The sequence below is a fragment of the Mycteria americana genome, chromosome 3 (assembly GCF_035582795.1).
Source record: "Mycteria americana isolate JAX WOST 10 ecotype Jacksonville Zoo and Gardens chromosome 3, USCA_MyAme_1.0, whole genome shotgun sequence".
Lineage (NCBI taxonomy): Eukaryota > Metazoa > Chordata > Aves > Ciconiiformes > Ciconiidae > Mycteria > Mycteria americana.
In genome coordinates this window covers 116,429,951-116,443,948 of record NC_134367.1, presented here as the reverse complement: position 1 = coordinate 116,443,948, position 13,998 = coordinate 116,429,951, and the positions used below count along the sequence as shown (strand labels likewise).

The window sequence follows — 13,998 nt, the reverse complement described above, 5'->3', positions numbered from 1 at the left end:
AAGACAAGGTATTTTGTTCTACCTGTTGCATAACACAAGGATTAGATATTTGTAAACCCAGGAAATTCCAAACCATACAAAAGAAATCCTCCTCATGCAGTGCAAAATTAGACTATGGTAGTCCTTCTCTTACGCTGTCAGGGAAGCATCTATCTAGAAAGACAATGACAGAAAATACATTTATACTTATGATAAGAATATGCAGATATAACAATACTAGTAGGGTTACGGTGGATATAAAATCTTGTACTTCAGGGCTTACATCACAATCTAGACTTCTGTCCTCCTAGAAGATTATTCTAAATCTAACCACTGAATTTGTGAACTGCAGGTTCCCCAATTCATCCGGGAGGAGAGATCACAAATCAGCTTCTATACACGAAAGACACAACAGCATATGGGAGGCAGGGAAATCACAACTGAATTTGCTTAACTTAAGCTTAACTCAAGATCACTTGATCGTATGTGCTAATGATACTTACTGCCCCTCAAAACATTAATCCAAGAAGTTTACTGCATAAGTGGTCTCATGTTACAAGTAGAAGCTGCACACCACAGTACTCAGAACAATGAGGTCAAACTAGCGCTGCTTCAGAGAAACCTCTTCAAAACCCACTATGTAATTTCTTCAGACATCCTGAAGCCCACAGTGAGGCAACAAAACACTTGCATAGCTAGCAAAGCAAGCCTGATCTGTAGTGTGACCTAGCTATCTGCTCTGTAGGGAAATACTACATAAGTAAGCAATGTTCACAAGAACTTGAAGTGCACTGACACCAGTTACTCCAGCTTCTGTTCTAATGACTCACCATTTTCTTCAACATGTTTCTGAGAATGGGGTACCTACCAAAAGGCAATCCTGAAACAGGCTATTGTATGATAAAGAATAAAAATGAACAGGGTTTCTCCTCTGTCAAATGCAGGTAGGCAGGTCTGATGGCACTTTGCCATAGAACAATCCTGGAAGCTGGCTCAATAGCATTGAGCTGCCTGAGAGCTCTTTCTGACTTTTTGCAGTTCCTCCAAATACTCAGTCCAAAGCAGCAGTATGCTGGGAAAAAAGTGCTCTTACATCCAGAAACTTTAATTTTTAGAAAGCATCAGGAAATCATCTAGAACAGAAATGGGGACAACTGCAGGGAACACTATACACTTCTGGAAAATGCTAGCAGTCTTAAAAGGCACTTCACACTTGAAGCTTAAAGGAAACTCCCTGTGTCATATTCCTGGACATACATACACAGCTTTAATGCACTGGAATTTCAAAGGTCATTTTGTTTTCATATAAACTCAATCTTGAGCACAGTGCAGTAAAAATATGCATACATTTATATAACTGTTTATTTAGATTTACATTACAGCAGGAGTGTTATTTGCATTAAGAGTGGAACAGAACTTAATATATCACTGAAGTAATGGTAAAACCTTTTTCTCCACTCAAAGTTTAACTATGCCTTCTCAGTTTAATTTTTAAAAGTTACATTAAAGCACATAATCTTACACAAACACGTCAAATATCAAACCTTAGATACCAGATAATTAGTTTCAAAAAGCCTCCAGTATTCTCTTGGAAGTACATTTTAAAAGAGATAGAAGCTAAAAAGCCCTCATCATTTGTTTCACATTAAGTTTTAACTCACATAATGTAAAATACAGTCAGCCCATTGGGAAGCATACTGTACAAGTAAAGCATTAAAACAGAGGAAAATAAGAAGCATTTCAACTTTTAGTACAAGTTTCCCAGTTCTTTCACAGCTTGACTATGTGACTTAAAACAGAACTCAAAGATATGTGGAAAATTTTAATACATCAAACTTCACCTGAGCCCAAAAAAATGAAACCATTTGGACTAAGGAAACATGTGAATTTAAGAAATTGCTACTTTGATTACTCGATGTGGATGCTCTTATTTGGGGAGGGGAGGAATGAAATTAATCTGTTTCAGAAATAAATTACTCTGAAGTAAGTGCCATTTTTCAAATCAGGATGGACACTGAGGAAAGGTCAGGAAGAGCTATTCAGAAATATATACCACACAGAAGTCTGTCAGTTGACATTTCACCAATTCAACAGTTCAAAGTTTTCCGTAACAGGTTTCTTATGAGGCCAATTTGCCACTAGCATTCCCATGAATGGGTATAGCCTGTCAGGAGACCATATTTCAGATTAGGTCTGCTCAAGTGCTACTAGAGTCTGCTGGGTATTTCAACTGGTGTCTGCTCAGCAGGAAAGAGTGTATTTTTGCTCCCAGTTTCTGCAACTGGGAAAGGATTCATGTATGCAAGCAATTTTCATTGAGCTTACACAATCAACATTTCCTTCATCAAGAAACAGATACAAAAACAAAGCCTTGTTTTCAAATAAGTTCCCTGATGTTCTCATAAAACCACTTCCTAAACATTCACACTTTTTGTAGGCTACTAGCTGCCATATATGCATTTTATATGCCCAGATTCTATTACCAGGGAAACGGCTACTTTGTTTACAGGAGGCTTTGTCTTCTCAGAGTATGGAAAACCCATTTGCTCTGCATTCTTCAAAAATACGGGGTTGTTGTTTTTTTTTTTTAATATGCCGATGTCTCTTCCACAGCAGATTCATTACCTTTCTGCAACAAACGTACAAGTTCATACAGATCCTTCCAGAGCCTTCATGCTCCGAAATTCTCTTCTTTCTTACTGTCACTTTGGTTTGTCTCATCATTATTAGCAGACCTGCAGAATACATTAGAAACTTAAAATTCATAATTAAGTTGATAACATCTCGTTAGATCAGTATCTGAAATATCACAAAATGCTTACCTATGTGCTTCGACACTTGTAATTGATGTCTTCCATTTTCTTCCCCCAAATTTTCCATCATAGTAAAGACAATTCAATTTGAAAACATCTTCCCTTTCTCTTTTGTAATTCCAAAGTGGATTAAAATCCACTTTCACTGCTTCAACACAATTCAAGTCTGATCTTTGCCAGCCAAGTTTGCAAGGCTGTAAGCTCAAATGGATGGCACCTCTATGTTTGGATAGAAATGTATGAATTTTTGAATGCTACGTAAGATGAATTCACAATTTCAGAGATCATTCTGGGAAGCAATAGTAGAACCCTGTTTATTTTAAGAGGAAGCCTGTTGATTAAGGAAAAAACAGCAGTGGAAATGAGGGATGACAAGCAGAATCCCATCTGTAGACTTGGTCTACAGAAACCATGCATGCAGCTTGTTGTTTTATTTGTGTTTGTTATTTCCTGTATCTTTCTACTGACAGGTGGGTGACAGGTTTCCACTGATGATATCAAAGTATTGACAGAAAATACAGACCTCCACTTCTATAAGAGCAAACAGAGAAAGCATGCTGGTAGTGGGACTAAATCCACAGCTCCACATCCAGAAACATTTCCACTGAAGAAATCAAGTATATTAAAGTCTCAACCATAGCACTACCTCTCTGAGGATCTCCCTTTTGTACAGAAGGTGACAGGAACAGAGGCAGGAGAAGAGGACAGGGAAATATACTACTGCTATTAAAAGACTATACAGCAATACAAGTGTATCAGGGCCTATATCATGACTGCCACTGTCACAAAAACTAACGTCATCCTATAGGAGTTGAAAATCTCAGCTACAACAAGCTTCTTAACATTCAATCCTCAACAGATTACTTGTGTCAAAACTTTTATTTAGAGGGGAAAAAAAAGGATCAAAATTTGTCCAAGTTCCTGTAACACCCATCTATTTTCATGAGAGCTTGGCCTTAGGTGTTCAGCACAAACTGCTGTCACGTAAGCTGAAGAGCTATCTACCATCATTAGCAGAAGTCACTGAAAACCAGGAACAGATCACTAGCCCCAGAGAACAGTCTGCCCCAGTACAGCTCTCCTAATTCCCACAGTACCAGGGAGAATTTACCCTGCAGGTATTCCTAGAAAATGGATCAGAACACAGGACTCTGGAACCCTACAGTTAAACACGTAAGTGAAGTCAAAAGTTGGAGTTCAGTTAGTGCTTCATTTGACTCCCCAAAGAGGGCATAATCTAGATAAGAACAGTCTGGCCCTGTGCCATCCTACTCCCTGCTTCAAGGGATCAAAGTACAGTGTTTGTTGGTCTGGCAGCAGATTGACAATAACACAGCTCAAGTGTCACTGAGGCCTGTAAGCAAAGCGGAAGGAGGAATTTTTTAACTTTTACTTTTGTTAGATTTTACCCAGCTTTTGCAGGAAAGCAATTGTAGTGGGATAATGGAAAAAATATTCTCCAAGGTAATTACTTCTCATTAGAAAATTCCCTGGAAAGAGACATCTGCTTCTCAAAACCCCAGATACATCCTGCGTAAAAAGAAAAAAAGCTATACCACAGAACGTACAGCCCCATCACAACTCCATAACAGATGACATAAGTCATGACAAATTAAGTAATACACATGCGTATATATGTATGTCTGACACAAACACACAGGAAATCTGTCAACAAATACCACAGCTAGAAAGAAAAAAATTAAATACATTCTAAATAACTTCTTCAATTAAAGAGTTATCTCAGAGAGCTGAATTAGTTAGATTAACAATAACCAAGTTTGTGGAAAAAGTGCACACACACGCATGTGAAAGTTTTATTTTCCCCTATCAACTTCCCTTTGGCTGCCAAACACAGCTGACTTAAAGCATAAACCCACTAGCATTTAAAGGAGAAAAGCAAGAGAAATGTTCTCAATGGAACCACACAAGCAAGAAAGAAATACGAAACCTCATTTACCTGGCTGTATCACCTCCAACTTCTACCATAAGGCACAACTTCTGTACCTTTACAACACTGCAGTTGTAATATAAGTCTTCATCACTAACCATATGAAGAAGTTGCTTAAATTTTTCACCTACTGTCATATTCTAGGAAATCTCTTCTCAGACTTGAGACCAGTTTTTACGGCACCCCAGCTTTTTCTCCCAAGAGATGCTCAAATACACTTTGCAGTCCTTATCACACACTAGCAACAGTTTGGTCAAGCTACATTTCGTCCAGCAGATAGGCCTTCATCTGCCACACAGACATAAAATTGCATGTTATCTCCAGTGGATGTTAAAAAAAGTCATCCTCATCTGCAGTTACATATACAAATACACATAAAACAGTAATACTTTTACTTTTATTTCAAAACAGTATTGTACATACAAGTTACTGTGTTTGGAAAGAAGCACACCAGACAAAGTGATTTCGGAAAATAAAATCCTTTGCTGACACTAAGTAAATACTTTCTTAAGATAATTCATAACCAGTCTGAATCTGTGATTTTCTGTTTTTAATATTAATTGAAGGAGACTTTAAGAATCGGCTAAAGCAAGAGAACCTGTTAATTACAGTGCCTGTACTACATACAAGCAACGCAGACAATGTTTTGAGACAATGATCTGTAATTGCAGATATTGTAAAAACTTTGCAGACTGCTGAAGTTCAACTAATTAAGACTCAGTGATTCTCCACCCTGGGCTGGGTTACACAAGTTACAGATGGGATCGCAAGCCAACTTCATTAAATTTGTTACACTCTGGACCATGAGCCAGGCCTGGCTGAAACAAGGCTGAGAATCAAAGTGAAGTCAAAGGCCAAAATAGTCTGGGATGTATTGCCCAGCACAACACACAGCAAGAGACTTACGGGATAAACCTAAACATACTCTAGTCCTAAACTACTAACATTTCACCACCCTGTGCCTTCTCCAGCAACATGTAACAAATTTAATCCCATCAGGTTGGGAAAAGGGTGGTTTCTTATCTTGGAAGAGCTTGTCAAACCAGATCTTTTTTTTTTTTTTTTTTTAGTTATATTAGCATAGTGAAAGAGGAAGACAAAACAAGTTTAATCGAGGAGTATTTCCACTTGAGCTGAACTGCCAGTCAGTAAAGACTGGCAAGTTATTTATCATTCAAGAACAAAGTTTGAAAAAACAAATAAAACACACTAGATGCTGCTGTGAAATGAAAGCATCCTGAGAATTTAAGATCATTATAGGTAGAACTCCAACTAAAAAAATATTTGCAAAGAGACAAGAAGTTTCCATTCATAAGTCATGGGAGCCAAGTCTGCACTTGGTTTAAAAAAAAAAAAAAATCAAATCTATCTAGCTCTCCTGTTTTCCAGAACATATTATTTTATCTAAGCAAAGTTTATATAAGCTTTGAGCTATTCCTACTTGGAAAAAAAGGAATTTTAAAGTAATCTTCTATTTACCCAAAGAAAGGAAAGAGCATCACACGTGCACACAAATTTACGGCATCTGAAACAGTGCCTAATTCAATTTAAAAGTCTTGTAAACGTCTTTCTTCATAACTCAAGGTCATAAATAACTGCACTATTTGTACCACCCTACCTTTCACTTAAAGTCCACATTTAGAAAAGACCATTCATATTATCTGCAAATTTGCAGAAAAGCACAATCTCATATGAAGCTGCTATTTTATATAGTTAGTTTCTTACATAAAAGTTTGGGGACTTTCAGGCTGGTTGAAGGAAAACACAGCCCTTAGTCATATGCTAATTTTCCAACAAAGTTACAGCAGGAGCTTCAGCTAAAAATAGAATATGTATTTGTGCATTCCTGGTGCCCCGCCAAACTTCAGGAGAGCTTTAGTTTCTAAATAGAATAACCATCAGTGGATAGAAATTTACTTTTTTTGTAGTCTATATAGTTAGAAGGTAACTTTGAGATGCATTTTAAATGGATAACTTCAACGTATGGAAGATTACACAACATAGCTCAAAGAAAAATGCTAACCCCTTCATCCTTAAGTATATATATTCAAGAGAAATACAATGGTTTTTCCACATACTACTTTGCCAACATTTTGTGTCTTCATACCAAGAGATCTATTTTCATAGCATTTTTAACTTGATTATTCACAGATATGCCTGCAATCACTAAATCAGGTCTCTTACCATACAAAAGAATTCAATACAACCTTGTGTCAGTGAAATTGTCAGGATTATATGGCTAAGTAATTCCACCAATACCCTTCTGTAGCAAATACCCTTCTGTCAGGCCATTTTTAAGTATAACCAAGCTGGAATCTGTTTGAAGATTCCAGATATAAGAAAGAAAATGTTACTGCCAGCAGAGACTACTTGAGGGAGGGATTCATATGCTGTGTGCACATGTACATACTAATTGACAGATGAAGCTACTGCCATAAGAGCTAATACCTCTCTCTTGATGTGCTCCTATTATCCCTCACTGTCTATTATGTGTATCACATCTGACAGACCACAGCGACGGATGTCTCACTAAAATGTGAGATAAGCAACACAGTGGGAAGAAAACCTGGAAGGTTATCATATACAGAACAAAGTCCAACCCAACAGTATCGGATTTACACAGAGTGGAGGGGGTGTGTGTGTAGAGCATGAATGAGAAAAGACAAGAATTTTACATAAAGCATAGGTCAGGAGTTGCAAAAAGATTGATAACCTTCTGCAGGTGGGCTTAGCTTAGACTCCAGTTTGCCCTAAAAAAGCCAAAACATGAACTGCTCCCTACTTCTGTAAGCACACATGCCCTCTTTCCCCCACGAAAATTACCAATGGCAAGAAGCAACACAGGATGCCTGTGTGTCAGACGTTAATCCTTCATGCTTTGTCTATTCCATAAGAGAATACCATGTTCACGTGGAAGTATGCAAAGCCACTAGGTACTGCATTTTGAGACTGTGTGATAAAAGCATGAGCAGAGAAACCTTATGTCTGTGCGGGTCTTTATCATACAAAATGCAGACAAGCTGTACCATACCTCCCTTCCAATGGACTGCCATGAAAAGAAATAATATGTTAAAGATGTCTGAAAAGTCAGACCAAACCCATAAGCTAGACAAACAGATCAAGCATACGTTCCAAAATTCAAAAAAGCATGTTATACAAGTTGAGCTATGTACCAAAGCTGTGCGTGTAGATCTAAATCAGTAAAAATGGTGTTAAAACTGTAGACACTTAGACTCAAAGATGACCTAACTACTGGGTTATCCCAAGACAACCAAACAAACATTCAAGAAAAACACACCCAGATTTCTTCAAAAGAGCAGAGATTTTTTTTACTTCTGATCCAAATTTCTCCAAGTAATCAAGTTTGGAACACTGTATCCCTTACGAGTTTCCACTAAGTCCAAATGAATATTCTACTTGAAAGCTTTCCTCAAAATGCTCTAAACCCCTTAAAGATTATTATTCAATGCTAACTGACAAATGCCACAGAAAAACATTCTGTTGCTATTTTCTTTACATGTGTATGTTACAGAGTCTTTACTGTTACCCTACTGTTGTGAGGTCTCATTACAAAAAGCTCAAGAAGTGTATATATCAACCAAGACTTCCCTTTGAAAGAAGGATATCAGCTTTACAGCCACCACAGGATGTGCACTGCAAGCTTTATGAAAATAAAATGAAGTTTGAAGGGAAATCTTACTGTGATTTTAAGCTTACAAAGTAATAGCTTGAGAAAGCCTTGGACATTTTCTGTAATACAGCCATTCGCCATTATCTCTTACCACTGTTGAAACAATCATTCACAGAATATGACTACCTAGATCTCTATTGCTTTCTAAATTAATAGTAACTTGATTATTTAACACAAATCATTAGCTGCTCTAAAACTTCCATGAAATTACAAGCCAATATTCAGTTAGTTACAGCATGCACCAGAGCATATAACCTGCTTTCCTTTCATCATAGCAGTTTTATTATTCACATTCTAGCAAAAGGTTTTACACCTAACTGAGCACACAGAGCTCTGGTATCCAACACTGAGAATTATGAAAAAAACCATCAGGTTGACACAATGTTCTTACTTTTAGCAGTTCAAAATAATGAAGACAGTGGTAAACAGGGGCAAGGAGCAGCCGGGGTAGAACATACTGAACAGCTTCTTTAAAGCCTTCACCTATTGACTAGAAACAAAATAAGTTTCAGTCTTAAAACAATAAATGTAATGAAGCAACAATATGATGTAATTAAAATAGTAATATCAATAATATGGCTTACTTAAAAGAAAGTTACCTGTAAATAAAATGCTGCTCCTGGCTTTGATAATTGACTTAGAAAATGATCATGAAAACCAGGTCGCAAAATATCTTGTGCATACGATTCATACGGATCAAATGCTAGTTCCTAAGAAGAAATACAGAATGATTTTACAAAACTAATTTAATATCTAAACTTCATATTTCTTAAAGAAAATACATACACTACATAGGAGAGACTTTTCTGCGTACTTTTTCCAAAACACCTACAGAGAACAACAATCTCTGTCAAGTCTAAGCTTTTATGTGCACAGACTCATGAAGTAATTCAGTCTAGAAGAGATCTCTGGAGGTCAACTGGTCCAATTCCCTGGTCAAAGCAGGGCCTATCTCAGGGCCAAAGCCAGATCCAGCATCAAAGCTAGCTGAGGTTGCTCAGGGTCTCATACAGTCGAGTTCCAAGAAAAGAGGCACCAAAACCTCTCTGGGCAGCCTATTCCAATGTTCAATGGTTCTCATTGCAGATTTTTCCCCCGCAGTATCTAATCAGGATTACTCTTTTTACCATTTGCATGCTCTCTCTCATCTCACCTCACAGTTCTCTACTGTGAACCCCCAGTAAGAGCCTGCCACAGTCTTTTCTACACCTTCCCTTCAGGTAACTGAAGGGAGCAATAAGATCTCCTTCCTCAGACTTCTCTTTTTAAGACTAAATAAACCCACCACTCTTAACCCACTTTGTATATCATGGGCCTCAACTCCTTAATCATCATGGCAATCCTCATGTATAAGCACATCTTATACTAGGAAGACCAAAACTGGACACAGTGTGCCAGATGTGGTCTCAAGTGCTACACGGAAATGATACCTCAATCTGCTGGCTACACTTTTCCCAATATAACCCAGTAGGTAGTAAGCCTTCACTGCCGATTCCTGAGGATCTCCAAGCGCTGTCAAGCAGTACCGCTCCTCAGCCAGGCAGCTGGACCATTGCACAGGGTTATTTGGTCCCAGGTGCAGAACTTCATGTTTGCCTTTACTCAACTCCATGAGGTTCCTGTACGTCTATTTCTCCAGCCTATCAGGTCCCCCAAGAAGTAGCCCTGTCCTCCTCTGTGTCCCCCCACAATTTGGCATCACCTACCAACTTGATGAGGCAGACCTTCTCCCACAACACTAATACAGACATTAAACAGTATCAGCCCCAGTATCAAACCCTGAGGAATGCCACTAACCATTGGCCACCAGATGGACTTTGTATTGCTGATGACAGTCCTTCCAGCCTGCCAGTCCAGCCAATTTCCCACCCACTTTATAATTCAACTAGCTAGTCTACATCTTGCCAAGCTGATTATAACAATACTATGAGAGACTGTGCTGAAGGCCTTGCTTAAGTTCAGATAAGGGATATTAGCTGCTCTTCCCTTTGTCCGTATGGAGCCAGCCATCTCCTCTTAGAAAGCAGTCAAGTTGGTCAGGTACAGTTTGTCTTTCAGAAATCTGAGCTGGCTGTTGCCAACCACCTTCTAGTCCTTCACATGGCTGGATGTGAATTTCAGAAAGATTTGCTAATCTTCTCAGGGACTGAGGAAAGGCTGACCAGCTTCTAGTTTCCAGGATCCTCATGAGCCTTTTTGAGACTGGGCATAACACTTTATCTCTGGTCACTGGAAACTTCCACAACCACTAAGTTTCAAGAATTCTAGACAGTGGCCTTGCAATGACATTAGCCAGCTGCCTCAGCATCCTGTCCTGCCCCACAGACTTGCATATATCCACCTTAGATCAATAGTCCCTAGCTTGATCTTTGACTTTCACCTCTCTCCCTCAATCTTTGGTAGTAGGCCTAACTGGGAAACCTAGAAGCACATCCTGCCAGTAAAGACCAAGCAAAGGAGATTTGAGTACCTCAGTCCATTCCATGTCCTCCAGCACAGGGCCTCTCACCCCATGAGCAAGATACCTGCGTTTTCTACCATCTTCTTTTTCATGCTATTTTACCTATACAAGCCCTTGCTTTGCTTCACATTCCTCACCAGGTTTAACTCCAGCTGAGCTGCAGCCCTCTTAAGCCTTCCACCTGCCTAGACAATGCTTCTACATTCCTCCTGGGAAGACTGTTTTTCTTTTTGAATCATAGAATCATTTAGGTTGGAAAAGACCTTTAAGATTATTGAGTCCAACCATAAACCTAACACTACTAAGTCCACCAATAAACCATGTCCCTAAGCATCACATCTACGTGTCTTTTAAATACCTCCAGGGATGGCGACTCAACCACTTCCCTGGGCAGCCTGGTCCAGTGCTTGATAACCCATTCGGTGAAGAAATTTTTCCTAATATCCAATCTAAACCTCCCCTGGCGCAACTTGAGGCCGTTTCCTCTCATCCTATCGCTAGTTACTTGGGAGAAGAGACCGACACCCACCTCTCTACAACCTCCTTTCAGGTAGTTGTAGAGAGCGATAAGGTCTCCCCAGAGCCTCCTTTTCTCCAGACTAAACAACCCCAGTTCCCTCAGCCGCTCCTCACAGTCTTTCTTGTAGAGATGGACCCCAGTTTGGTTAAACAGGAAACTCCAAACTGTGCTTGTCCTTGCCTCCTGCTACACCTACCCTTTTTCTTAGGGACTGGGAATGCATATTCGTTGCGCTTTGAACACACTGCCTTTGCAAATAAACCAGCTCTCCTGAGCCCTTTCTACCCTCAAGGCAGCCACCAATGTGATCCTGCCCCCCAGTTCCCTGAACAAGCTAAGTCTACTCTCCCAAGGCCCAGGGTCTTCAGTCTGCTTATCTCCTGCACTTTCCTCAGGACCTTAAACTCTACCATCTTTATCACCCACGACCAAGCCTGCCATTAGCTATGATGTTCCTGCCAATTATTCCTTGTTCATGAGAAAGAGGTCAAGTGCAGCACCTTTCTTAGTTTGCTCATCAGCTTGTGCCACAAAAAACCGTCCCCAGTGCCTTCCAGAAATCTTCTGGATTACTTGAACCACAGGAAGGTGTCCATCCAGCAGTTGTTGGGAAGGTTATTCTCCCAAGAGAACCAGGGCCTGTGATAAGGAGATGACGCCTACTTGTTTAGAGAAGGTTTTGGACACTTGTCAACTGGGCAGGTCTTTGCAGAAGCTTGACCACAACATGCACTTTGGTGGCTGCCTCCTCTGATCCTGATCCTTAAGCATTCAACCAGCTCATCATTCATTCCGTAACAGAGCTCCACATATTTGAGCTGATCTTTTGTTCAGCCTCCTGGCCTCATCTTCCCCACCAGTCCTTGAGTGCCTGTAATCATTCATACAGCCCTTCGTGCCATGTGACTAATTCCAGTCACACAACAGCTCTGCAACTGTGTACAGACTCCCAGATCCTCCTATCCATACATGAGCACATGCACCCTGGGGAAACAAGACACTTCAGATGAGCCTCTGGTCATCCCACCTTCTCAGGAGGAAGGTGCAAGAGCCTTTGTTGTCATGCTTTCCATTATGCACATCCCCTTCTCCTCTCATTTCTTCAGTCTGCAAGCTTTGGTCTCCATCCACTAACGAGCCTAGTTCAAAAGCCTTCCTCACCAGCTTAGAAAGGCTATTGGCAAAGAAGCCCTTGTTCCACTTTGTCCTTCCACAGCAATCCTGATCTACAGTATACCTCCATTTCTGTCGAAGTCTACTAACAGGTTTGTTCCCCCCCGCCTCGCTCTCTAAAGTTTAAACAGCCCTATAAAATCTGAGGTTTAGAGACTAAAAAGGTAAAAGCACTCTCAAAAATGGGCAGTCTATTCATCATGGTGGGGCTGGAAGAAGAGATCTCAACCTAAACAAAGGAAGCTAGGACAGAGATACATTTAGCATCTAAGTGCAAGTCATTAAAATACATATGAATAGCAAAAAAACCCCAAGTATTTTTTTTACCTCTGCCATGTCTTCAAAACAGCTGCCTACTAGTGGATGAGGACTACCTTCATCTGTCATTTCAACAGTGTCTTCTATATGACCCAATAACTTCACACTAAGTTCATGAATGTCCGATATACGACTAAATATATTTTCCACATCCTGCAAAAACCAACAGAACCAGACAAAAATCAACAGGGAATTGGACACAATTTCTAAGAGGAAGAATGTTATGTGCAAAGCTACTCTGTTATGAAATGAAAGTCAAGCACTTCCTTAAATTGAACAATATTTTATAATATATTTTATTTTATTCTGTATAATTTATATAAGGTAATAGAATTTATTTTTAAAATAATGACTATATATGTATAAATATATAAAAATTTACAATGATTCAAACATGGTAAAGAACAACAGTGACAAATCTTAAATTACAGGCCTGCAAGTGAATATAGTAAATTGGGTGGTTTCTTCCACAGTTCTACAAAACCAGTGCTTCCCCACAAGTGCTCCTTGCTCCTTTACTATTTCCATTTCAGAACTTGAGACAAATGCTTCCTCTACTATTGATACGTTAAACTGGACAATAGTTAAGTTCTAGAAGTGTTCATCTAGATTTATAGATATTATAGTAGGTTTTTATAGGGTTTTTTGTTTGTGGTTTCTACAATACTTACATGAGATGAAAATAGTTTGGAGTTGGAGGCATATGGCTCTCTAAAGACTCTGATAATTAGATTTAGTTCCCTTATATATTGTCGAACCTCTGCCATAAATGACTTCACTAGGTCATAATAGGTTTGCTCCCCAGAGGTGGAAGGTTCCTCATCAGATAAAGTTAGTGCACTTAAATCTTCTACATCTTGATGGAACATATCCATTAATACCTAGGTAGCAAAGAGGGGGAAATCCACAAAGTGAGAACAACTTCTTTTCAAGATCTACCAGTAAGTTATCAGTAAAGGAAATCTATTATTCCCATGAAATCAGACTGATCAGCAGTAAGATTTATGCATTATCATTCTGCAATTGGTTGAGCATTACAAAAGCAATATTCACCACTATGAATTTGCAAGTCATTATTTGCAGTGGCAATTTCTG

General features: G+C 39.2%; 1 protein-coding gene across 4 annotated transcripts in view; it reads right to left on the bottom strand.

Moving 5' to 3' along the window:
- The window catches only part of SOS1 (SOS Ras/Rac guanine nucleotide exchange factor 1), a 53,827-nt gene that overhangs the window by 23,646 nt on the left and 16,183 nt on the right, over positions 1 to 13,998 (bottom strand). For all 4 annotated transcript variants that reach the window (XM_075496722.1, XM_075496719.1, XM_075496720.1 and 1 more), the window contains 4 exons: positions 13,575 to 13,784; positions 12,913 to 13,056; positions 9,031 to 9,141; positions 8,823 to 8,921 (listed from right to left, as the gene is read on the bottom strand). In XM_075496722.1, coding sequence (XP_075352837.1) covers positions 8,823 to 8,921; positions 9,031 to 9,141; positions 12,913 to 13,056; positions 13,575 to 13,784 — 564 coding nt within the window. The remainder of the gene's footprint in view (positions 1 to 8,822; positions 8,922 to 9,030; positions 9,142 to 12,912; positions 13,057 to 13,574; positions 13,785 to 13,998) is intronic.